The following is a 24203-nucleotide window of genomic DNA, read 5'->3' on the forward strand; positions in this document are numbered from 1 at the left end:
CCCTCAGCTCAGCAATCCCTCAGGGGATGAGCACACATGTGGCATTTTTGCTCTTCCTAATCCTTTCTCTAAGTGTGACCAATTTATTCAACCCTCAGATGTTATTTTCTTGTTCCCCTCGATGAGTTGTCCATCTGAGCTCCTCTCTAAAACTCTTCCGATGAGCAAGACTTCTTTAAGCTTCGTGATATGACCCTAAAATTCTCCTTCCCTCATCACCTCAGGAAATCAGCACAGCGAGGGGAACCCCCACAGAGCCCTTCTCTATTTATATGTTGATGAACCTGGATGAAAACTTCCAAAAATACTATATATACTTTTAAACCTGCCAGAAGACTCCTGTGCTGCACAGTCCTGCCCTAAACACACAATGTTGACTGGTACTTTGTGATATAACACAGTGGTACCTATATCTGGGAACCACTTGCTATTTGTAGGGACATTAATGAACCATTCCAGAGCCCTTCCTCCCTGCATTCTGCCAACTTACGTGGCTCAGAAGTGCAAAACCCAGAAGTCTGGGGCAATATGTCAGCTATATGTCATAAGAGGCAAAGTTTCATACCCTCATGTAGTTGAATTTCATTTAAATATGCAACACGGTGCAGCATTAAGGTTACTTTTTTTTTTAAGGGTTGTAAAGGAGTGGTAACTCGGTAGTTTAGGTGTAAACCTCAGTGAAAGGTTGGACTTCTTGCTTTCTGGAAAAACAAAAAGGAGTGTTGAGTGGCTCAAGAGCAATAGTGTGGTGCAGCCTGTTCATTTGCAGGGCAGGGGTGGAGTCCCCATCCCTGGAGGGATTTAAAAGCCATGTGGATGTGGCAGCTGGGGACATGGCCAAGTGGTGGATTTGGAGGTGCTGGGAGAATGGTTGGACTTGGTGGTCTGAGAGGTCTTTTCCAACCTAAATGATTCAATGAGTCTATGATTAATAATCTGGTGGTTGGAGGACTCGTGAGTGTAGGTGTGAGGCCAAGGATGAGGCACTGAGGCATTGAATCCCACTGGAGACTGTTATGTGTTTCATTGAATAATTACTGGGAAGGAGAACAGTCATGAAAATAAATGGGACAGATAGTTCACTCTGAAAGGACACAGGAAGGAGTGCAGGAAAGCTTGGAAGTCTGAAACCATGGCTGTGCTGAGGAGCAAAGAACCGGGGCTGTCAGTCCGGAGAGGAGGAGGCTGAGCAGTGACATGATGAATCTTCCAGTGTGTAAATGGATGCAGGAGAGAAAGAGGGAGTAATTAGTTTCTGTGTCACTGTTAGATATGCTCCTGTCTAGCAGGAACAAGAAGAATGGCCTTACAAGGCAGCAAGGAAGAGCTCAGTAATAAAGCTAATGAGAAAAGGATGTATTTACATGCATGTCGTGAGGAAGGGAAGATTAGAAGTCTCTGAGTGCACTTGATTTTCAGAAAAGACAGAGAAACAGCTGCTAATGAGAGTAGTGTAGTTGATCCTGACATGGGGCACGAACCTCTGAGGTCTCACAGGCCACATTTTCTATGATTTGATGTGAAGTGGAGGCAATTCTTTCTCCTTCATAAAGACCTGCTTTGTGAACTTTGCCATCTCTACATTTCAAAGGATAAGATTTGGATTTTTCTGAAATTTTAAATACTTGAAGTTTCACAGGGAACCCTTTCATGTCTGGGATGAAAAATTGGCACCCCACAACTTTTCCTTCTCTTCTAATTATTAGTTTTGCATGACTTAGAACCAGACCCTAAATAATACATAGACAACTAAAACATTAGATGTAATCCTTTCTCAACTGTGTGCAGAGAAAATGCTTTAGCCGAAGTTGAGCCTTTTGTTTGTTCTTTTAAATTTTATTATTATTTCAAGGATGGACACTGAAATCATAGGGGTGGATCAGGATGCCATGGAGGCTGGGATATTTATAGATTGGAGAGGTTTGGTTTGGGGAGGAAGTAGTTCTGGCTGTGGGAGGACTTGTTAAATGTTGTGTCTCCACCCTCCTGTCAGGTGGTTGTAGAGAGTGAGAAGATCCCCTCCAAGCCTCCTTTTCTCCAGTCTAAGCAACCCCAGTTTCACAAGCAATGCTGGGAGGCAGCAGCAGACACACATCTGTGTCATCTGTTGCCCTGAGAAGCACCAAAGCTTCAAAAGATTTTCAGGAAGGGGGAAGAGACAGGAGAATTTAAGTGCAGAGCATCAGGAATAGACCAAGTCCTGAGATGACAATTCCAACTGTTTACAGTAAGCATGAAGTAATTCAAAACACATTCTGGGATGTTGGGGTTGTAAAGTCCTCGTAGATCCCATGGGCTGTGTTGCAGAGATATCTAATTTTTAATTAGCAGTGAACAACAACATGGTAATGGGCTTGGAGTTGTTTTTTGAAGGATCATCTGGATGAAAACATGGTCTATCCAGAGCTGCTTGTGAGTCTTTTTTTTCATTTCCTTTCAGTACCTTTTCAACAGTTTTGTGTCAGTAGGCAGGGAGGAAGTAGAGTGCATGCAGAGCATGGAGTGTTTGGGGCAGATAATTCTGTGGTTGGCTTATTGCTTGAAATGTTCAAGTGTTCAACAGATTTTTTCACTCAGTGCTCCTCACTAAGAGATCTCTTCTGTTATTACCAACTTTTCCCAATGCTAAGCTGGAAAATATGATTTTTTCTGTTTCATTTTGTCTTTCCTTATTTGTGATGAAGGATAATTGGTTTGTAGTTCTAGGTCTAGAAGGGAGGCTCCCCTGTGTCTAAACATGAGAGTTTTGCTCCAGAAGACAATAAAAGTCCAAAGCTGACGGAAATCAACAGGATATGGCACATAATGCATGTAGTGCAAATACCTAAATATTCTGTGTATCATAGCCCATCCATGGGGAAACTTGTATTTAAATTTCCATTGGGGTTTAATCCTGGGGAGGGAATAAAAAAAATCTCTGAAACTGAAATTAGAAACAGAGACTTTGAGGCTCTGACCAACATCTGAATGAGTGTGTTTTCAGAGTGTTGCATTTGCTCGGGCAAAACCACATAAAAAAGTCTGTCTCAGGTGATCTTTATTATCATCTCTTACCTGTGCCAATTCTGCTTCTGATTTTGGGAGTGGAAGCAAAAGCAGAACAGGACTTGTACAAATAATGGAGTGACAAGGAGAGCGGGAAACCCTGTGAATAGATCCTTGAATGAGATGTCAGCAACTGAGAGCTGTCCAGGAAGGCAGGTGAACAGTCTTCTCTCCTGATGGGATGCTCTGGTAGCCTGGGTTTTGCACAGAAGGAGCTTGGAGAAAGGCCTGGTTCCATAAAGAACAATTAAAATCTAGTTTGCAGCTTATAACTCTACTTGTCCTCATCTCTTGGCCTCAGGAGCCACTGCTGCTTTCTGCTGATGTTCCCAAGCTACTGTCAAGCCCATTTTCCCCCAGTCCCCATGGGAATCTGCCTCCAGCATCCACTGCTTGAACTGCAAAGTGTTCTTGCTCCTTCTGTGTTGCTGCACTGGTCCATGGGGCTGAGAGTGGGTAATTAAAATGTTTTACAAGAATTCTGCAGGATTTTTTTCAGTTTTCTCACCCTGTGCAGTCAGTTCAGGAATATTTTTGCCCATTCACACTGTGGTGGAGCAGCTGAAGGTGACAGCAGACTTTTCTTTATACTTTTATCACATGTTGCAAATGCCTTTAAGATGTTTCTTTCTTTGTTATCTCAAAATACTGTGCTCTATTGATTTTTGGTTTTTCTCTAAAGGGCTGAAAATTTCAGCACTAACCCTGAAGCCAACTGAAATAATTGATTATCTGTTTTTACCTCCTCTTCAGTTATTTACCTTGTGCCCTTCCAAGGAGAAAGGGTGTGCTATTTCTAGATGATTTAGTGTAAAGCAGATCTTTGCTGAGCTTTAATATCAATTCATATAACCTTGATCCACGGGTTATTTTTTTAGACCCACAGGTCTATCTAATATGTCATGAGAGAACTTGTTCTAGAAGTATTTTTTTATAGCTTATTCTTCTTGAACATATGGGTAATATGAAAAGAAACAGATTCTCTATAAGCTCAGATGGCAATTGAAAATCCTTAAATTATCTACAAGAGTAATTACATACCTATTGGCCTCTATGACCTAGTTAGGTATCTTAAAAATGTATTTTATCCTTAATAGCTAGATTTTGTGTACAGGTTTTTTGTGCATGTATTAATGGTAATGGCATTTTCATCTTTGCCTTTGTGGCAAGAAATATGCTGTTCACTAATACTTTGAATCTCTAGGTATCATTCAGAATAAAACATTTGTTTTTGTTCCAGGGAGTGCTTTCTTAGACAAATTTACTGTGCTTTCTACAGTACTTTGTGTCATTTGTTTTCTACAAGAATGTAAATGTTGAGTTGGGGTATCTGTGAGTAAAGTCTCTTTCTAATTGAGCAGAAAAATGTGAGATGCTGCCCGCAGGTTTCAGTATAATTTGCTTTACTAGGAAATCCTTGGATCCTTCTTTCTCTTAGGGCACATTCCAGGATATAGAAATGATTCATGTGTTTTGGAAGTACAGCTTTGGGAAGTTTGTCAAGTTATCTCAAGTAGCCCAAGACCGGGGTGAAATCGCCCTTTCCATTAGTTTTAAAAAAATTAACGTGTTATCTCTCTTTGTATAACTCATTTGTCATCTCCAAAAGATCATCAGAGACAAACTGTGGTTTGAAGGAGTGGAAATCAGACCCTGACTCCTCACTCCTGCTTTGCATTCCCGTCTCTGTGGTGCAGAAGGGAACTGGAATCCAGAAGCATATCTGCGATTGCAATAACAAATTAGCGAAGGAGATTTAATCTGAGCCGCAGAATATGAAAAGATGTTTAGAGAGAGCGAAGCCTGAGCTCAGAGATCTTGGCACAGGCCTGGTGCAGCAGAGCCCCGGGATTGGAGGGATCTGAAAGTGAAGAACAGCATGTGAATTAAGCCAAATAAATTAAGTGATTTAAGCATTAATCTGGCCAACCCTCCGAGTTCATTCAGAGAAGCAAAACATCTATCATTGCTTCTCTGGAGATTGTTGCATTGTGGAGAATTCAGTTTAGCCAGGACATTTAGACCTACCCTTGCATTAAGAAAAGTTCTTAATTTTCTCATTGTCTGAAGCTGATTGTATCTTTTTGCCTTTCAGTAAGTTTCATTTAGTTGCAATTACTCTGGCTTCAAAATCTTGAAATCAAATGAATTAATGAAAATGGAAAATCAGAACTCTTTCCTAATTAAGAACTGAGCTTTTCAAGGAATATGAAAGGATCTAATTTAGAGAAAGATGTTTGGAGAGCATGAAATGTGGCTTGAAGGAGATACATGTGCATTCAATATAACTTACTGAGCCCAACCAGATTTGTATTGACGGGAAACAAAAAGCATCTGAAATCCTCTTTCAGTGATAGAATAATTTATGGGCTTTCTTGAAGCATTCTGAGTTGACTTTCAGTTCAGGGAAATGGGTGGCCACCTCTGTTTGCTTCTCAGTGGACACAGTTACTACTGTATTTAGCATTATTTCTTCCCATGTCAGTTAACTGAACCACGGAAATTTTGGGAGGAGGCTGACTGTGGTTTTGTTTTTGTTCTTTTTATAGTTCTGTAACCCTTTCTTATGGATGTGAGGAAACCTCCATCCCGGCAGTGCTGCAGGAGGCTCTGAGGTGGCACTGAAGGGGTGTAAGGAGTGGTCAGGTGGCTCAGATAATGACTCTCACAGTTCAGAATGGACTTTATTTTCTACTGTTCCTGAAACCCGGGTCTCTTGATGTGCTGCCTCCCCAGCAGACACAAACATCTCATGTTATAGTCCCTGTGCACAATACATGGAGCTCATCTGCTGGTGCTCCCCTCAGCATGAGAGAAGCTCCCACTGAGGAGAACATTATCAGATACAGTCTGGAGGACGTGTTGTTTCTTATCACTGAAAACTTAGCAGTAATTATCATCACAATTCTCACCCCCCACAGTGCACACCCCACAAATGAGTGCTGCAGTAATTGCATTTGTACAAGGAGAGATGTTTCTACAGAGGGGCAGGTTGGCTGCTCAGCTCCAGCTCTGTTATAAAACAGTGGATGTGTGGGTGGGAAAATGTGAAGTTATTAGCTGGGAATACCCACAGGAAGCGTGGTGGGATAGAGGGAGTAAGGTGCAGAAAATATAATTACACTGGGTAACGAGTTAACACAGTCATTGACATGGGCTCTGCTTGACCTTGATTTTTTGAGCACATTGGACGTACATGACATTGCAATCAAACTTCTAGTAAAGGAGGTCACAGTCCCCAGCGTCCTTACAAAGAGGAGGAATTTTACTTTTCAGGCTACACAGAGTAGAACCCAAATGAGATCCTCTAAATTTACCCTGCACAGCCCTCTAATAAGTTCACGTACATTTTAAATTGGCAAATATCAACAGCTGTTCATTCACATGATAATTACCCAAATTGCAAAGGACCGTCTGCAACTGAGTTCTGTTCCATAACTAAGGCTACCCAGACCCTCTGCAATTGCTTCCTCCCTGCCAACTCTATTAAAGTTTTGCTTTGTAACAATTTACTACAGAACAGGACCGTTTGTTTTCCTTGCACAGCCTTCCACCAAGCATTGTTTAAGCAGCACATCGTGTATTCCAACAAAGAGGTGCTTTTTGCTCCCATCTGTTTGATAGCAGAGCGAGCAGTTGTGACTCAGACGTGCAGTGTAAATACTGGATAATGACTCTGGGTTTGCTTTGAGCAAATTCCAGGTTGTTTCATTCCTGTGCCAGGTTCTGGTCTGTTTTTGAGGCAGGGAAGAATGTCTGATGTTGGGCCTGAAGTTTTCAGGTGTTAGACATGCTTTTGACAGAGTGACCCATCATTGTGCACAGGTGATAGTTAAAAGCTTCAATGAGCAGACCTGACTGTGCAGCAGGTACCAGGAGCAGGAGCTTCTCAGTTCTCTAAGGCTCTGTGGTATCTGGTTGGCTTTTTCAAATATAAGGCCATGCAGACACTCCCCCAGAGACATTTTAACCTTTTGGGGCAACATCCCTGGAAATGTTCAAAGCCATGTTGGATGGGGCTTGGAGGAGGTGTCCCTGCTCATGGCAGGGGGTGGAATGAGATGGTCTCTAAGGTCCTTTCCAACCCAAACCAGTCTGTGGTTCTATGAACACAGGAAGGAAAACAGAGGGAGGACTCATTTTTTTTAAGCCAATCTTTTAGTCACTCTTCAACAAGTCTTTCCCTCCCCCTCCCAGTAAAAAGATCTTTATATTTGCAGGTCTCTCCAAAAGCTCAAAAGTGCATCAGTGCAATGAACCTCCTGCCCAACCCCTTTGGAAAGGTCACAGGATGTCAGAGCACAGGCAGGGCCTGGTCTTTCCAGCCAGTTCAGGGAGTGGGCTGTGATAGCAAACAACACACCCTTCCATCAGGCTGTGATTAAAAAGCACTGCTGCTCTTGACCCTCTTCCAAGCTGAGGTCCTGCCACTCACACTGATGGGCTGGGTAGGAAGTCCTTCACTCAATGAAGTCACATCAGTACCTGGGTGACAAAATTTGGTGGTCTTATGGGAATAGCCCTTCTCAGGGCTGGCAGGCAGCACACTGGGGGCTGCTCTGTTTGGGATACACCACAGCAAATGAGAACTGGCTGAAATAACACATTTTATTATTATTTTTATTGGTTGTTCTTAATACAAAATCGAGTTCACGGTTCAGTGCAGTCATTTCCATTAGCCCAAACCATATGCTGTTGCATTTTCCTTTCTTCTTTCCTTTGTGATCCCTGAGTGTGACGGATCACCAGCTCCCAGATGCGGAGCAGACTCCTTGCAGGTCAACAGGGAAGTGTGAGAAACACACACCGAATGCTGCTCTGGGTTGCTTTGCATCCACCCTGCTGCAAAGATACAGGAAGGGCTTCCATACCTCCCCTTGGCTGGTTTGTGTTCCAGCACTCATCCTTCTCCCAGACCACATCCTGGACCAAAGGATACGGAGCTCACTTCCCATCAGCTCCTTCAAAGTGTTGCCAACACCTGTCCCCTTTTTCGTAATTCACTCATGTTTGTTCTCCCAGCGTGTTTTTAGGAATCTTCGAAAGATTTTCTTGTTGCAAAGTTTGTCCTGCAAAGAGGGTATTGATTTTGACCTATTTTTAACTGATATAGTTCAGAGGATAATTGGAGAGCTGCTGTAAAAACCAAGGCTGCCCTATTTGCACTGCTTAGTTTTAATTAAAAAGACAGAAAGAATGTCTTTTTTTTTTTTTTTAAAACATAAAGCTGAGAATTTTCTGTTAATCCCTTTTTAACTGGTCAAATGCACCTAAGTATGTTTCAGTGCAACCTCAGTGCCTGATAATTAAAATAAGGTGAAAAGGTCAAAGTCACTTTTAATGCCTGACTTTTACTGACACCGAATTAATTCACAACATAACAACTCAGCCTCAGAAGGCACAGATTGCTTTCAAACATCACACTGGTTATTTTGGATTTGCTCCTGAAATAGTTGATCCTTCATGTTATGACATTTTGAACATGTTTTAGCTAGGTTATTCTTTGATTTTTTTTAAAAAAATGTAAATCAGGAATATCTGACAGAAAGGATGGAGCTCTCCCTTTCCCACAGTAGTCATTAACTTTGTATTTCTGCATGGAAACCAGGAAACTGGGAGCTAGAGCTGTGTAATTTTGTTGATTTTGGTCTGGCACAATTAACTTCTCTGTTTCCACTTTCTTCAGTGTTATTTGCTTGAATTTTTAACTCTGGATAGGGATCCTGGGACACCAACAGTGCTCAAGGAGCTGTTAATTTAAGTAGCCTTTTATAGAGATTCACAGGACTTCCAGCTTGTTGCCAAATAACCTGATGGCCAGAGGTTCATGCCAGTGCTATAGAGGCAGCACACAAACATTTATATTTTTCATTTTAATTGAAAATCTTTTTATCTTATGAAAAGAACTCTCCTAAATTAGGGTCATGCTCAAAGTTGTCTTGTTGCTCTATTTTGTGCACATCCCATAAGCTCCATGGTGTGGTTTTCTGTCATCTAGTGGAGGGTGTCTATTGCTCGTGGGATGGGGGCTGGCCTAGATGATTTTAAAGGTCCCTTCCAACCCAAACCTTTCTGTGATTCCTGGAAGGAAGCCAGGGAAAGGGCAGAAAAGCTGCTGATCCATTTAGGATCTCGTGTGTAATGGGTTTGGCTGTGTCACGTGGTGGGCAGCAGGTTATATAAATATTTATTGAGAGATATAGAAATATATGTAATGATATATATAGTGAGAGATGTAGACATGGATATATAACTTGCCCCACATATATACATATGGCAGTGTAGGGAGCAGAAGAAGGAGAGGGTGTAAAAGCCTGACTACCTCCAAGCAGCAGATTGATTTGTTCTAGAAGGAGTTAAGAAGAAGAGGGATGAAAAAAGAAAAAGAAATTTAGCTATTGTGCCTTCCAGATAGAGGAATCTTACATCTATTTGTACAGTCAACAAGAAAGCAAAAAGTATAATCATTCTGTTTTCAAAGAGTCTCTTTAAAATAAACTTAGGAACAAACTTGGAAGTTCTTTGCTTTCCTGCTTTATTGGACTGGCTCAGCCAATTTGTTAAAGGGCTGTGAGTCTTTGCTAAGGCATTAAGGAAAAAAAAAAACAACTGCAAAATACTCTGTTCTGTTAGTTGCTGCTCATTAGATGCAGCCACAGGGATACAGGCTTGTCATTTGACAGTAAGGAAAGCACAGCTGAATTCCCTGCCCTCAGGAACTTGCAAAACAATCTGAATTAACTGTTTATACTTTTCATGTCCACATGAAATATCACTTGGTTTTGGAGGTATCTGCAGGAAACATTGCCCTTTGTGTTTACTTCTAAACTAAAGCCAAAAGAAAAATAAGTATTTATTGATTTAAAAGCATTACATGCAATTTATAGTATTTGTTGCAGGTTGTGATTTTCTTAAATGTATATACTTTGCAGACAGCTTGCATTTGTTGGATTGAATTCCAGTTTCCATGGTAAGGTTCCCTAAGTGACGTTATTTCTTATAGATTTCCCAGCTTTTCCCTCTTTGTGTATAGTAGAGGAATATAATCAACCCAAAGATCTGAATACCTATAAATACACCTTTTAGCTTGTGAAGGCACCAACACAGAATGTCAATGTGTGATAAATAAGGGAAATAAAAGGCATTTTCATATAGATAACAGAAAACAGCATAGAATTTATCCCTCCTGGAAATTATGTACTCTTTCTTCGGTTATGCAATTTCTAATTCCTGCTGTTAACTCTTGTGATACAAGAAAAACATCTGTATTTGTGTGGAATGTAGCTACCTGACATATCTCAGAAGCCCTTGATTTCCAGAGCTCTGCTTAAGAGATAACATAAACTTACGACCCTTACATTTTTTGTGTGGAATTTCTGTTTACAGGAGCATAGAGGAGAAAGTAAATCGGATCATAGAATCCTGGAGTGGCTTGATTTGGAAGGGGCCTTAAAGCTCATCCAATTCCACCTCTGCCATGGGCAGGAACACCTTCCACTAGACCAGGTTGCTCCAAGCCCTGTCCAACCTGGCCTTGGACACTTCCAGGGATGGGGCAGAATCAGCTTTTCTGGGCAACCTGTGCCAGGGCCTCCCCACCCTCACAGCCAAGAATTCCTTCCCAATATCCCATTAACCCTGCCCTCTGGCCCATTGGCGAAGCCATTCTCTTGTCCTGTACTCCATGTCTTGTCAAAAGTCCCTCTCCAGCTCTCTTGGAGCCCCTTTAGGCACTGGAAGGGGCTCTCGGGTCTTCCTAGAGCCTTCTCTTCTCCAGGTGAACCCCCCCAGCTCTCCCAGCCTGGCTCCAGAGCAGAGGGGCTCCATCTTCCTCATCATCTTCATGGCTTCCTCTGGACTTGCTCCAACAGCTCCATGTCCGTCCTCTGTTGGGGTCCCCAGAGCTGGACACAGCTCCAGGTGGGGTCTCTCCAAAGTGAGTCTTATTCTTGCAGTAAATGTCAGTGATTTTTTCACACTTTAAGGCTTTGGATTTAAAAATACTCCCAATTATCCCATGGTGGAGGACTTTGGCTATCAAATCGTTAAGTCTGGTTTGACACGACGTGATTTCTCTGTTTCTCTTCAAACTAAAGCCCAGGCAACTGTTTATGAAATGTGACAGTCTGTGAGGTTTTACTGCCTTTTCATTTTTGCTCTATGTTGAATGTCAGGGGCCTTGTTGCAGATAACTACTTACAATCCATAGTTGTCCTCACAATTATATTTTTCCTTACTATCTTGCCAGTTTGGACCCATTTCAGCCCAGAACTGTCCCCCCAGTGACCTGCCAGGACAGTTCATGCAAACTGTGCCCTGGCAGCTGACAGAACTACATGGGTGTAGTTCAGCTTGGCCACACGGGCAAAGTTGCTCCTGTTACAAGGTTGGCTTTAGCAAAGTTAATAACAGCTCTGGAGGGACTGGAAACCACTTTGTTGGGTTAAACAAACCTGCCTATTTCAGTTTACCCTGTTAGGATATAATTTAAAACTTTGAAACCAGAGAAGCAAAATCATCCCTTTTGGTTCTATGTCTTGTGCTGATCTCTGTTCTCTGGACTGGGACATCAGATACAGCTGAAAGTACATTTCTGTTTCCAAATGAATTAATGCTGCTGATTTGAGTTCATTTTCTCTCTTTCTCTTGTCTGTAGATTTTCCATTTATTTCTGTTACTTAATTGCTAGAATTTTTTTTTTACTCAAAGGTGTGTGTGCTGGTCTAACTGATGTATCTTAATCTAATAAAATCCTTTATCGTTTATAGAGAGGAATTTGCAAAGATGTATGTGTTAGGACTCTCCATTTCATCAGTTTTCTGCCTCTTCAAACATAATAAATGACCTGCAGTATTTTCTCCCAATCTCAGCACTGAGTATCAGGGGAAAAGCTCAGAGCACTACAGCGTGATCACAGTGGGTCCCAACTGCACAGCCCAAAGGAAGGGATGATCCAGCAATAATTAAGACTATTTCCTAGATTACTGTGCAGAAAAATATGCTCAGTGATTCCTTTGTATTGAGCTTCCAGAACGGGCATCCCACCAAGGTGAACAAATGGAAATGGATGATTACTAGTATTTCAGGAATAAAAACTGATTATTTTGAGGTTATCATATCATAATTCACAAACCCTTTATCCACAAACCATCCTTCTTTTTCTCTTCCTGGGTGAAGACCTGGAGATCAATGTGATTTAAAATGGAAAAAAACCATAGTACTTAAAACCCCTGTTAAACTAGTTTTACTAGAGAACTGTTCTGACTCAGAAATAGGCTGCTGTCTCATCATCTTCTAGTTATTCAAGTGGTGATTTATTAATTTTTTCAATCTGCTTTATCAGTGAGAGTTCTTGCTTGACCTTGACTTGCTGTTTCACTGATTTCCTTCAGAATATTAAGTGTCACACCAATTTAAACTAAAAACCTTCAACTAGAAAGCAAGCAAGGAGAAAATGAGGGAGGAGAATGCTTTTCCTGTTCTGTTGATACGATTTGATGTAGATTTTGGAAGTAAATCTTCTAACTAAGAAGGGAAGTGGAGTCAAGTCCTTCTTTAATTATCCTGAAGTCAGTTCTGCCTCTTAGGATGTGAGGGAACAGCTTGTGTGCATTGATGAAATCTTCTCTTGTGCCACAAAAAAAGATATTGCCAAAAAGAAAAAGCAAACTGTAGTTTAAGAGTAGAAAGAACTGGAAAACATAAGTCTGTAGAAAAAAGAAGGTGGAACTGCACAAAATTCTTCTTTCTAGTTTAAATAATGCCGCTCTCATCAGGTTCACTTTGCTTTCCCCTTTGATAATTTTAAAGGGATCAACATGGGAATAAATTGATGTATCAGCATGGAAATTATTTTTGTGGTGCTTATGAAAGACTCATAAGAAGTGGCTCTTTCTGAGATATTCGAGCAGGAGAGACTGTGCCATCACAATGTGCTTTTTTGATTATTCTAAAAGGAAAATATAAAGCAGCCATCTAATGTCTGTATTTATAGTCCTTCCCATTTCGTCTTGCAACTCAGTTTGGAAAATATTGATTGTAAGGGGAGAATATCACAGAGCTTCATGGGATTCAAAATGAGCTTTTAAGGTTTTGTAGTAGAACTGTGCAAATAATTCAGGAGAGACTCTACCACCACTGCAAAAAAATAAAGTAAAATATGAGTTCATTTCACAGGTGGATATGTTTAAAGAGAAGGGAGGAAAAAACCAAACCACAAACCTAAAATGCCGTTTCTGACTGATGTTTATTTTTCTTTAACATTAGAAATTTATGATTTTAAGTGTTTGTGTGTTTTTAGTCACCATCACACCTGAGAAGTGGGTAATTTTTACTGTATTTATGCTCATGAATTTCAGTCAGAATAAGAAAAAGCATAGTTCCATCTCTTCCCAGATGGAAGAGAAGGAAATGAGCCATCTGTGTGAAAGAGAAATCAATGGTAAAGCAAGAATCTGAACCTGGGTCTTGTGCAAAGCAATGCAGCATCCTGACTGGGGCCATTATTGTGCTCCATAATAAGAAGTTTCAGCTTTAGGAATTCTCTGAGAGTTGATTTTGTCTTGTAACAGTCTGTTCTATTCTGCAGCTGCTTTTTTAACTTTGCAACTTACTGACATCAATTGACTGTCAAATAAGTACCACTGTGAACTCATGAATAAACATACTTGTCATTTACATACTAACTGAGGGCCTTCAGCTGAAAAGAATCCATTTGTGCCACTGCAATATCTTAATTATTTACTGTGTTATATTGTAATTAATTGTGTTTTACTCTCTCAAAACTCTATAGTCTGTATATCTTACGGGGTTTGGAAGCAATGCACTAATATTAAAGTCATAATCAACACTGCTTCTAAATATTCATGCTAATAAATGACTCCCATGTGTTTGCAGAGTGCCAGGGATAGTCTGAAGCATTTATTTAGCATTCTAGTGGGATCTGGTTTCTGCAAAGTTCACATAGAAGCAGAATTTCAATCTGGGAAAGCACGTTAGAATTTGCACGAGCAGTGGGGCAGGACACTCAGGAGAAAGCAGTGGTATCTCAGTCACAGTCTGTGCCTAAGAATGTCTGAGAGCACTGGGGAGTTGTCAGCTATTTTTTATTCTAACAGTTCTGTTTAGTCTATGACAGCCTCCCAATAACTTCTCTTTTTAATAAACAGCTCTAATTTTTCAAATCTTTTCAAACCCGTTGCGTTCCACGGGAGGGATGCTCTGCCTGTCACAGCTGGGGCTCCACTGAGGCACTGCTGCAGCAATCACAGTCAGACACATTCCTCAATAAATCAATTAAATCCTAGAACCCTAAAATTATCCTGCTGCAATTGGCTGACATAAATCTCCAGAAAAGCATATTGAGTGTAGGGAGGAACAACTGATTTATTGAGCTACTGTTGGAATTTCAAACAAGGAAATACTGTCTCTCAGTCCAGTAAGTTTGTTTAATGAAATGTAAGTTAAGTGTAAACAGTCTTAAAATATATGTGAGTTGAGTCTTTTGGATTAAGAGTAACCAGCATATTGTAAACTGTTCTTTCCCCTTTGAAGTGCAGTTTCCAGAGCTTGTGTAGGTGCACTGCCCCTTTCTGCAAGTATTTAAGCCTCCACTGGTTCAGATCCTCTCCCAGAGCTTCCAAAAGAAATTAATGGGTTTACCTTTGGATACTTGAGATAAAAAAGAATTTGTTTTATAATCAGAGGAAGGGCAATATGAAGATTGCACACAGTCGTGATGGTGTTGAAAATGCAATCCAGATGTCCTGATTCCTGCTCCATGCTGGAGTGCAACTTGGGTTTCTGTGTGCTCTGTTGATGCCTTGTTTAGAAGATTCTCTTAAATACTTGTATGTGTTTAAATACTTTGTCTATTGCTCTCACAGAGATGCTTGATAATACTGTTGGCCATATTTATATTGATATTTTATATTTTTTGGACTTAATGATCCTTGTGGGTGCCTTCAAACTCAGAGTCTTCTATGATTCTAATTGCTCCAACACCACTTCTTTTTTCTTTTAAGCTAAAACTTAATTATTCCTTATGAAGAGTTTGAAATACATTTTAAAAACTTTGAAATGTGTGTTAAAAAGTTTGAAATGCATTTTAAAATATTTAGCTCTTTATTAAAAAAATAAATCAGCATGACAGTACTTTATATTTAGTTTCCATGATGCTCTTAGATCTATGTGGGAATATTTGGGACACTCAGCCTTAAGGGAAAATCATTTCTGCCAGAGTCACTCTGCTGACTGTGGTCACAGCACTCCAGGTCTGCCCTTAGTGCAGGAGGCTCTGGCTTTGAACAATGATGTGTTAAACTGAAAATGGTCATGCAAAGACCCAATCTGATTAACTGGACCTCGCTTTAAAAAGTAGTACAGGAAGACTGAGTATTAAAAAGTGATTTTATTAGTGTTTAATATAGTAATGCCTTTATATGGAGAGGAAAGGACAAGGGCAAGCAGTGAAAGGACAAGGGAAATGGCTTTAAGCTGAAAGAGGGTAGATTTATCTTGGATCTTAGGGAGAAATTGTTGGCTGTGAGGGTGGGGAGGCCCTGGCACAGGTTGCCCAGAGAAGCTGTGGCTGCCCCATCCCTGGAAGTGTCCAAGGCCAGGTTGGATGGGGCTTGGAGCAACCTGGTCTAGTGGAAGATATCCCTCCCCATGGCAGGGGGTTGGAACGAGATTGTCTTTAAGGCCTCTTCCAACCCAATTCATTTTGTGATTCCATGATATGTCCGGCTCTCCGTCAGAGCCGGGTGCAGGATGATGGGCTTGGAGTTTGGACTCAACCAACTCTGTTTTCCTTTTTCAGGATCACCCAGCACTGCTGCAGTTTGTAATTCAAGCTGAAGGCAAACATCTGGTCATCGATTTGGAGAGGAATGAGTGAGTACTGTACCCTTGCTGCGTGTTCACTCTGTACTCGGATCTCTCAAGGAGGGTTATAATTTCAAAATTGATGGTTTTAAAATCAACCCAGGGCCAATTTTTCTACTGGTCCATTATAAATGGTCCCCTAACAAGACAGTTTTGTTCCAGTTTGGAGTATGTGTGTTTGCACATTGCTGATAAAGCAAGAATCTCTATGGCTGTCTGCATTTATGTGGGGCTAGAAATGGACATGTTGCCTCTCAGTGTTTTCCTGTGTATTTGGTTTGGATTCGTCCTCCTTCCCTGTGGTTAGTCCTTTTATTTATAGCAATGTGGAAAATCCTACAGCCTTTGGAATTTTTTTTGGAGGACTCATCACTCCTAAGGCTGCCTGCAACCATGTTTTGCTCCATGCAGTACCCATGGGCATCTGCTCAGGGAAGATGAGTCAAGACTTTGGGCTTAACCCCTGCTGGAATTTTAAACAGGAGCTCTCTGGGTTTGCTGGCAAGGGGCTGATGATGGGATGTTTGTGCTGTTCATGAGGCCTGTGACCAAAGCTGAGCTCGAGCCCTTGTTTGTGTGCATCTTCTTCCATGTGCTCTTGACAACTCCCCTCATGAGCAGACGTTTTCAGAGAGGGATATCAGAGATGCTGTAGACTCCCAGCAGAGTTTTTAAAGGGGTATAGAACCATCCAGAAGTGAAGTCACTTCTCTGGAAGTCCATGACAAATGGAAAAAGTCATCAAAGTCTTAGTCTACCCCCCAACTGTTCAACTGCTTCTCCTCTAAGAGAATCTCCAGAGTATATTGTGGGAATCCAGAGCAGGACAATGACGTGCTGTTTGTCAAAGGAAAACCAAAGATCACTCCCAACCTAGGGAAAGCTTTTTATAAAAGTTCCCAAGACTCTGTGTGTTCTGTAGGTTTCCCTGCTGGGGAATAAGAGCAACAAAGGTATTTTTTTAGTGTAATACAGAGACCATAGATGTAAGTGATGCAGTTTATGTGTTAAGAGGAAGGAATGTGCTTATGAAAGCAAATGTCCAGGGGAGGCCAAGCCTGTGCTGCCTTGGGCTAGTGATGGACAACTTCAGTGGAAAGCAACAGGGCACCTCTTTAGTCCTCTGGGGTAAAAAAAAAGTTTTTTATTTCCAGTAATTTGGGTGAATTCTAACATTGCCCAGCTGTGATAAATTCCAGTTCACTTTATTATCCGACATCAAGCCCAAATCTTGAGCTTTCTTTTTATTATTTTTAATGCTCCCTGGTTGTTTGGAACCTGTCCTTGAAGGGTGTGTGGATCCCCCCTACACAGGTTGCTCTATTCCAGTAACTAGAGGAGGATTTAATTCCTTTAGTAAACAGAGGTTTAACTTTATATTCTCTTAATCTTTGTCAAAGGGTGTGCCCTCCTTCAGGAATGGGAAGTATGCAGCAATTGAGGAAACTATTTACATTCCATGTCAGCGATTAAAAGAACATAAAACTGCCAATACAGGCCTTGCTGAACATACCAAACTCCCTTGTACCTGTAATAAAGTCAGATTTAGAAGATTGTAAGATGCAATCTCCACCTCTTTAATGTAGGATGTGAAAGTGCAGTAAATCACCTCTGTGGGTTCTGTCTGACTAACTGGAGTTGCAGATGTTGAGATCTGCTGCTTAAGAGATACAGTGTTCATCAGGGAATGTTTTTTAGTTTACCTGGGGTAAACTGGGATTATTTTTTTAAGTTTAAAGGGGTGTCCACCAAAAGATTTGCATTCTGGAAGAGTTGTGTATGGTGTTGACAACATGAGGTTTCTCAGCAGGAGCTCCTAGGTAGTGTTGTAGGATGGCACAATTAGTCTTGCCTGTGGTTGGCATTTGTAACACACGGGACAGTTCGTAGACACCAAACCACAGAAGAAGTTGGTTATGGTTTTACAAAACCATTTCTCCCTTTTCTCTAGCATTCCTGGCTTTGATTTTCAGGAGGAGTAACACCCTGAGTGTTGCAAGTCCCTGCAGAAGTTTTTTTGGGGTGTGTATGTAGGTCATTTTTTACCTGTTTCTGTAAATAACACCATTCATTGGCCTGCAGGACTGGTCTGTGCTCCCAAGGAAAACAATTCCAAGGCCTCTGTGCTTGTCTGTGGAAGTTGGTGGTTGAGTTTCTTCTGCCTGTAACGCTGGTGTTGGGCACGTTGTCACTGGCACTGAATGACAAGTGGTGGCAGAGGAGGTGAGGCCTTGTGGGCATGAAACAACCAGCACGGGCACACTGCTTATTCCAGAGGGTCTGCAGGGTGATGGAGTGAGAAAGAATGCCCAGGAGAGAAATGAGAATGTATTTCTGCAGAGCAAACATGGGGGATAACAACTGGTGGCAGCAGGTCAGACTGGACCTCGTAGGTTATGGACTCCGGGGGTGTGAGAAGGTCATCACGTACCTGGAGAAGGGAGAGGTGTTTCAAATCCTGCTTCCTGGGAATGTCCAAGGCTGCAGGTGTGCACACAGACTCTGCCTTCTCCAGCCTGCTCCATCTTCCTGGTGTTGGTGTGGAATATGCAGCTCAAAGCATTGCTGCTGAGCAGTGGAGTGGCCATTAAATCAGCAGCAGGTAGGAGTAGAGACATAAACACAAACACCTTTCCTTGAGTAATAAGTAGCAACACATATAAAGCTCTGATACTTCTGCTGTTACTTTATAATGCTTTCATGCAAAACATGTTATTCCTTGGAGAATGGTGGATGGGACCCCTAAATTACCTAATTTCTGCATTGGGTCATGCAAAAAAAAAACCAACCTGGATGTGACTTTCCATGGTTAGGAGGAACAGCTGCTTTGAGTAGTCTTGACATTAAACTGCATTTATTGAAAACCTTAGAGATTTTCCAAGCCTTGAGTTATATTTCAAAACATGATGCAGATGCATTAGGCAACCCCAAGTGGGGAGCAATGTGTTAAACCATCTGTTATCTATGGAAAAATTTAACGTCAGTTTGGTGTTTTCTGATATTTAGGCTCAGCAAGATGTGTTCATATGTACTGGGCAGGATGTTCTTAGTTCTGGAAGAGTTACTGGTACCTGACTTCGCAGCTTGGGGGTTGAAATCTTCTGGATGGCTTGCAGCTGTTAAAATTACTTTTGTGTATATTCATTAAATACTTTAGTGATTAATTTCCAGGCACTGCCCATCCATAATTGCAAAACTAAAATTATTTGCAGTGAATTCAATTTGTCAAGGGCAGAGAAGCTGCGAGTTCGCGTTGGAAGTACATTTCTTACTATGATTTAGTTGCAAAAGATGATTGCACTCTTGAGAACCTTAAGCTCTGTAGTACCTTAAATGTTTTAGAAACACTTGTCATATGGAGAGATTTCCAGAATCAGCAAATCATCGATCAGCTGCAAAATAAACCACTTTTCAGAGCAGCTGACTGTGCTGGTGTGCATTACATCAGTAATACTGATGCTCTGCTGTTGTGCAAGGGGCAGTATTTTATGCACATATAAATTCCTTTGAAGCTGATTGCAGCGTTTGGGTCTTGGAGGAGAGCAGGTTCATGACTGTGTCAGTGAAACAGGACCCATGTAAGATTAGATCTGAGCTGGAGAGTGGAACAGCATGTGGCTACTGGCTGTTTTTCTGGGACTGGAAACATTTTACACTCTGTCAGGAATAGGTCTGTATACAGCAAAGTACTTAAGTGTTCTTTTAACTTTAAACATATGAGTAATCCAGGTAAAGTCAGTGGAATTACTGATTTTCAAAATTAATTTCATGCTTAAATGATTTGCTGACAAAGGTCATAATTATGAATGTCAAAGAAATATAACTCTGAACAGATGTTAGAGAGCTTTTTCAGTGCTGACTCCTGTATGCACCTGAGTCTGCAGCAGATGAAGATGAAAAGCTGAGATAAGTGGAGGGCATGTCAGGGTGAGTGTGGAGGTAGGATGGCTTTGCCCTGAAGACATCCACAGCATTCCAGGTGTGTCCTGGACAGTTCCCTCCTGGTGGGACTTGTCCAGCTCTGCAGAGGGAGCAGTGAGGGTGACATCAGTGTGGTTGTGGCTCATGAGCCCCTGGCAGTGACCATGGGAACATAGAAATGGAAAGAAAAAAGCTTGAATATTTTAGAGAAGCTGACTTCACTATTCATTTCCCCATAACTTTATGCTCCTTTTTGTCAGGTTTATAGCACACCCTTAACAAAGCAATATAAAAAAGGCAATATAGAAAGTTAGATTGCTGCCTTTTAGTCCCTCAGTAAAAATTCTTCTGTTTTATCAGGAGGCAAAATCCACCTCAGGCCACGGTATAAGCCTCTATCTTATCGTATAAATCCCTTTGAATGTCAGACATCTCCAGAGGTTTAGATCATCTCTGACTGTCCCCCCTTGCACATTTACAGCTTCTTCATGGAGACACAGTGCCCAGGATATATTGGGATGGAATGGCCCAGTGTTGGAGGTCACTTTGGAACCTCAGCTCCAGGACTGAGGAGGCTCCAGCAGCATTTCCTGGGCTGAAAAGCAGGCAATAGCCATCTTAATGCATGGTGCTGGTGTGACCTGTTCCAATGAGGCTTTAGCATTCAGAAATATTTTATATTCTTTTTGTGGTTAGAAGAAAAGAAGTCTTTCTCTCTTCTTTTCTGCCTGATCTTTGTGAATAGGAGCCCTGATTGGTGTTCAAGTGACATTGGAGCTGGATTAATTTAACAGGGAAACAACCCATTTCCAGTGCCAAAGAAAATAGCTGACGAGATTTGTTAATGAATTGACTTGCTTATGTAGAATCAATGGCTTTGAAATAGTGATAGAGGAAACAAATCTAAACAAACAAATCCCAAATAGAGAGCTGGGACCTGTCAGAATATACTTACAATTATAATTCTGTGCTGTAGCTTTGCCAAAAAACTGTGACCTCAGCCTGTTTTATCTGCAAGTGCTGGAGCTGGCAGCTGTACTGCAGCGTTTCAGAGTGAGCTGACAGTTGGGATTTCACTGTAATTGAAGTAAAAGTTTCACTTTAATGGAAGTAAGGGTTTTTCCTTTCTGCAATGGCAACAGTCAAATGGTCTAAATGACAGTGAAATGTGAAAGTTCAGCTATCACTGCTTACAGGAATGATCAGTCTGTGGCTCTGAGGGTACAGGTATTTCCCACATTTTTGTGGTCTAAGGATGGCATATTTAGGGTGGGCATTGAGACACCAAGATTTGTTCTATGATTGAGCATTAGCAAATGTGTGGTTGAGGCTACCTTTGGCTGTGCCATTTTGGAACTGTGTGTGGAAGTGAAAGGGTTCAGCTCCATCAGGAGATAAACTGCTGCTTTCTTGGTCTGTTTTTTTCCCTCCTTAGAACCACAGAATCATAGAAAGGCTTGGGTTGAAAGCATCCTTAAAGATCATAGAGTTCCAAACCCCATAAACATAAAGAGTTCCAACTCCTTACATAAATACATCAAAAGAAAGGAACAATGAGAAAATATAAATATATCCTGATATAAGATGCTGGAAGTGGAGAGGATAAAAAGACTGGAATTAGTATTTCCAAGACCTTCTTGTGGTTGAATGTCATAATCTCTAACATGGTCAAGTTCTTCTCTTCCCATGCCCCATAAAACAGTGGGACACTGGGGCTGTGCCAAGTCCCCTGGAGAGAAGAGAGGACTGTGTCCTACTCACAGCCCAAACCCTGGCTCTGGGGGCATTTGTGGGGTCAGGAGAGCCAGTGCTGCTCTGTAGCCTGGGTGTGTGTAAAGGACTGAGAGAATGATGCTCTTTCTTGATGGAGAAACCGAAATGTGAGAAGTTTAGAAATTTCTGTATGTTCCACAGAACTACAGACCTTGTTCCCATAGCAAAAAAATTAGTCCAATGGATAGGACAGGTCCTGTTTTCTCTGCACAATTGTTTTCCTGAGTTTCCAGAGCTTCATCAGTTGACAGCTTTGAAGCAAGTTAACACAAGGTTTTGCTTGTTCACTGTCTGTCAGTAGGAGCAATCCTAGAGCTGGCCCTTCCAATTAAAGATATAACAATAATAGTGAGGCAGATACTTGCTGGTGGAATCAATTTAATAAAAAATTAGCGTGCTTTAGGTTTTGCTCTCTGAATATATTGCAGCAGTAGAATATGATATTTTTCAGAACTGTGTTTTAATCTCCCTTTGCACTGCAGACTGTGAGGTTTTCAGCATTTCAGTTTGACATGGCTCAGCAGAGAGGATGGGAGGAGAGCTGGCTATCAGGAAACAGGAATGTGTGCTCCCTCTGTGAGCAGGCTGAGGTCAGCCCATCTTGAACATAATGAGCACACAGACAGAATGCAATCATCTAGGAGCTTAAATTAATAACTAGGGGAGAGACAAGAGATAAAAACAACTTTCTGGAAACCTTGTAATCTGCTGATAGTCCAAGTCCAGCCCACATGGTGCTGGAGCATCTCATGTCCAAGATCGTCCTGCAGGTTGGCAGGAGAAGGACGGGTGGGTCCAGCTGGACCCAGCTTTGCTGACAAACCTCCCAAGGGTTCTTCATGTGTTCCTGATATCTGCTCCTTGGGCAAGTTTCAGAAGCCTTCTTCTTGTTGGTTTGTTGTTTGTTTGGCTGGTTGGTTGGTTTTTTTTTTTAATTTGTTCTGACAGTAACAAGCAGCGTTTCAGTAGCAGCGTAGGGGAAATACTCAATTCTGCTCTGCACTGTCGGTGCCCCAGCACTGCCCGGGTTGTTTGATCTCCTTTTCACAACACATGTAAAGATATCAGGCCAAAACCAAGAGAATTCTCCTGCTTTTCAGAAACATTTGTGAATATTGCTTCTCTGCCTGGGAAGCTGAGCAGCATCTCCACGAGGCACAGGGCTGGGCACAGCACATTCATCCCCAAGGCACAAATTACATATCTAAGAGGGAAAGAACACCTTATTGTTTCCTTTAAACATCTCTGTGATGGACTTTCTATAGGTCAGATTGCTGCAGCTCTTGGCACCTGTTTGTGTTATAGTTCATTCAGTGCTGCATCCAGCCCTGGGGTACTGAGAACAAGGACATGGTCCTTTTGGAGCAAGTCCAGAGAAGGCCATGAAGATGATTAGAGGGATAGAACACCTCTCCTATGAGGAAAGGCTGAGACAGTAGGGACTGTTCAGCCTGGAGAAGAAAAGGCTCTAGGGAAAACTTAGACCCCCTTCCAGTGCCTAAAGGGACTCCAGGAGAGCTAGAGAGTGACTTTGGACAAGGGTCTGGATGGACAAGACAAGGGGGAATGGCTTCACACTGCAAGAGGGCAGGGTTAGATGGGATATTGGGAAGGAATTCTTGGCTGTGAGGGTGGGGAGGCCCTGGCACAGGTTGCCCATCCCTGGAAGTGCCCAAGGCCAGGTTGGACGGGGCTTGGAGCAACCTGGGCTAGTGGAAGGTGTCCCTGCCCATGGCAAGGAGTTGGAATTGGATGGTCTTTAAGGTCCCTTCCAACCCAAACCTTGCCATGATTCTATGGTTCAAGTAATTGAACTTCCTGAGTTTGCCCCCCTAGGATTTTATCTGTGTGGTGGATGGCAGAAGGGACATAACAGCAGCAGGAGGAAGAGAATCACCTGTGTCCTGGCAGTATGTGTCCATATCAGAACAAAGTGGGAAAAAAAGTCACAACAGTAGAAAAAAAGGAAAAAAAATGCAAGATGCAGGTATTTGAGGTCCTTATGTCCTTCTTTTTTCGGACACTGAAAATTCGTGTCCTCAAGTTTTTTTTCATAAGCTTAAAAAAACCCAACAAACCAACCAAAACCAAACCAAATCTAAAGCAAACCCCTGATAATATTGTCACAGTTATGCTTAAATCCTAAGGTTTGGCAGTTTTGCCATTCTGCGGTCATGGAGTTTAGATGAATGAAAGTCAAGAAGATTTTTTTTCTTCCCCACACACTCTGTCCCACGTGATTTGTATTTTGAGGTCCTGAGGAGATGCTTTTACATTCCCAAAGCCTTAAAAGAACAAAGATTTATGAAGCACTGAGTGTAGGAATTTTTTTAAGGAGCTAAGGAGAAACAAGTCATCCTGTTCTCATGAAGAGTTCATACCTTAGTTTCCTTTAAAAATCTCAGTCAAGTGAGTGCAGGAACTTCCACAAAAATTTCGGTCTAATCTGTCCCTCTTTCCCCCTTTTTCTTTTCCTTTCTTCCTTCTTTATTTTTTCTTCTTTATTTTCTCTCTCCCTTTTTTTTTTAATCTTTTTCAGAACTCCTTTGGGAGGGATTTCCAGGTGTACATGAATTCCC

General features: G+C 41.6%; 1 protein-coding gene across 1 annotated transcript in view; it reads left to right on the plus strand.

Annotated features, from left to right (window-relative positions):
• The window catches only part of ADAM12 (ADAM metallopeptidase domain 12), a 164414-nt gene that overhangs the window by 14034 nt on the left and 126177 nt on the right, over positions 1–24203 (plus strand). Inside the window, exon 2 of the mRNA XM_018078430.1 lies at positions 15866–15939. Within this exon, the coding sequence (XP_017933919.1) occupies positions 15866–15939 (74 nt within the window). The remainder of the gene's footprint in view (positions 1–15865; positions 15940–24203) is intronic.

This window comes from Manacus vitellinus, unplaced genomic scaffold (genome assembly GCF_001715985.3).
Source record: "Manacus vitellinus isolate BGI_N305 unplaced genomic scaffold, ASM171598v3 scaffold_40_pilon, whole genome shotgun sequence".
Classification (NCBI taxonomy): domain Eukaryota; kingdom Metazoa; phylum Chordata; class Aves; order Passeriformes; family Pipridae; genus Manacus; species Manacus vitellinus.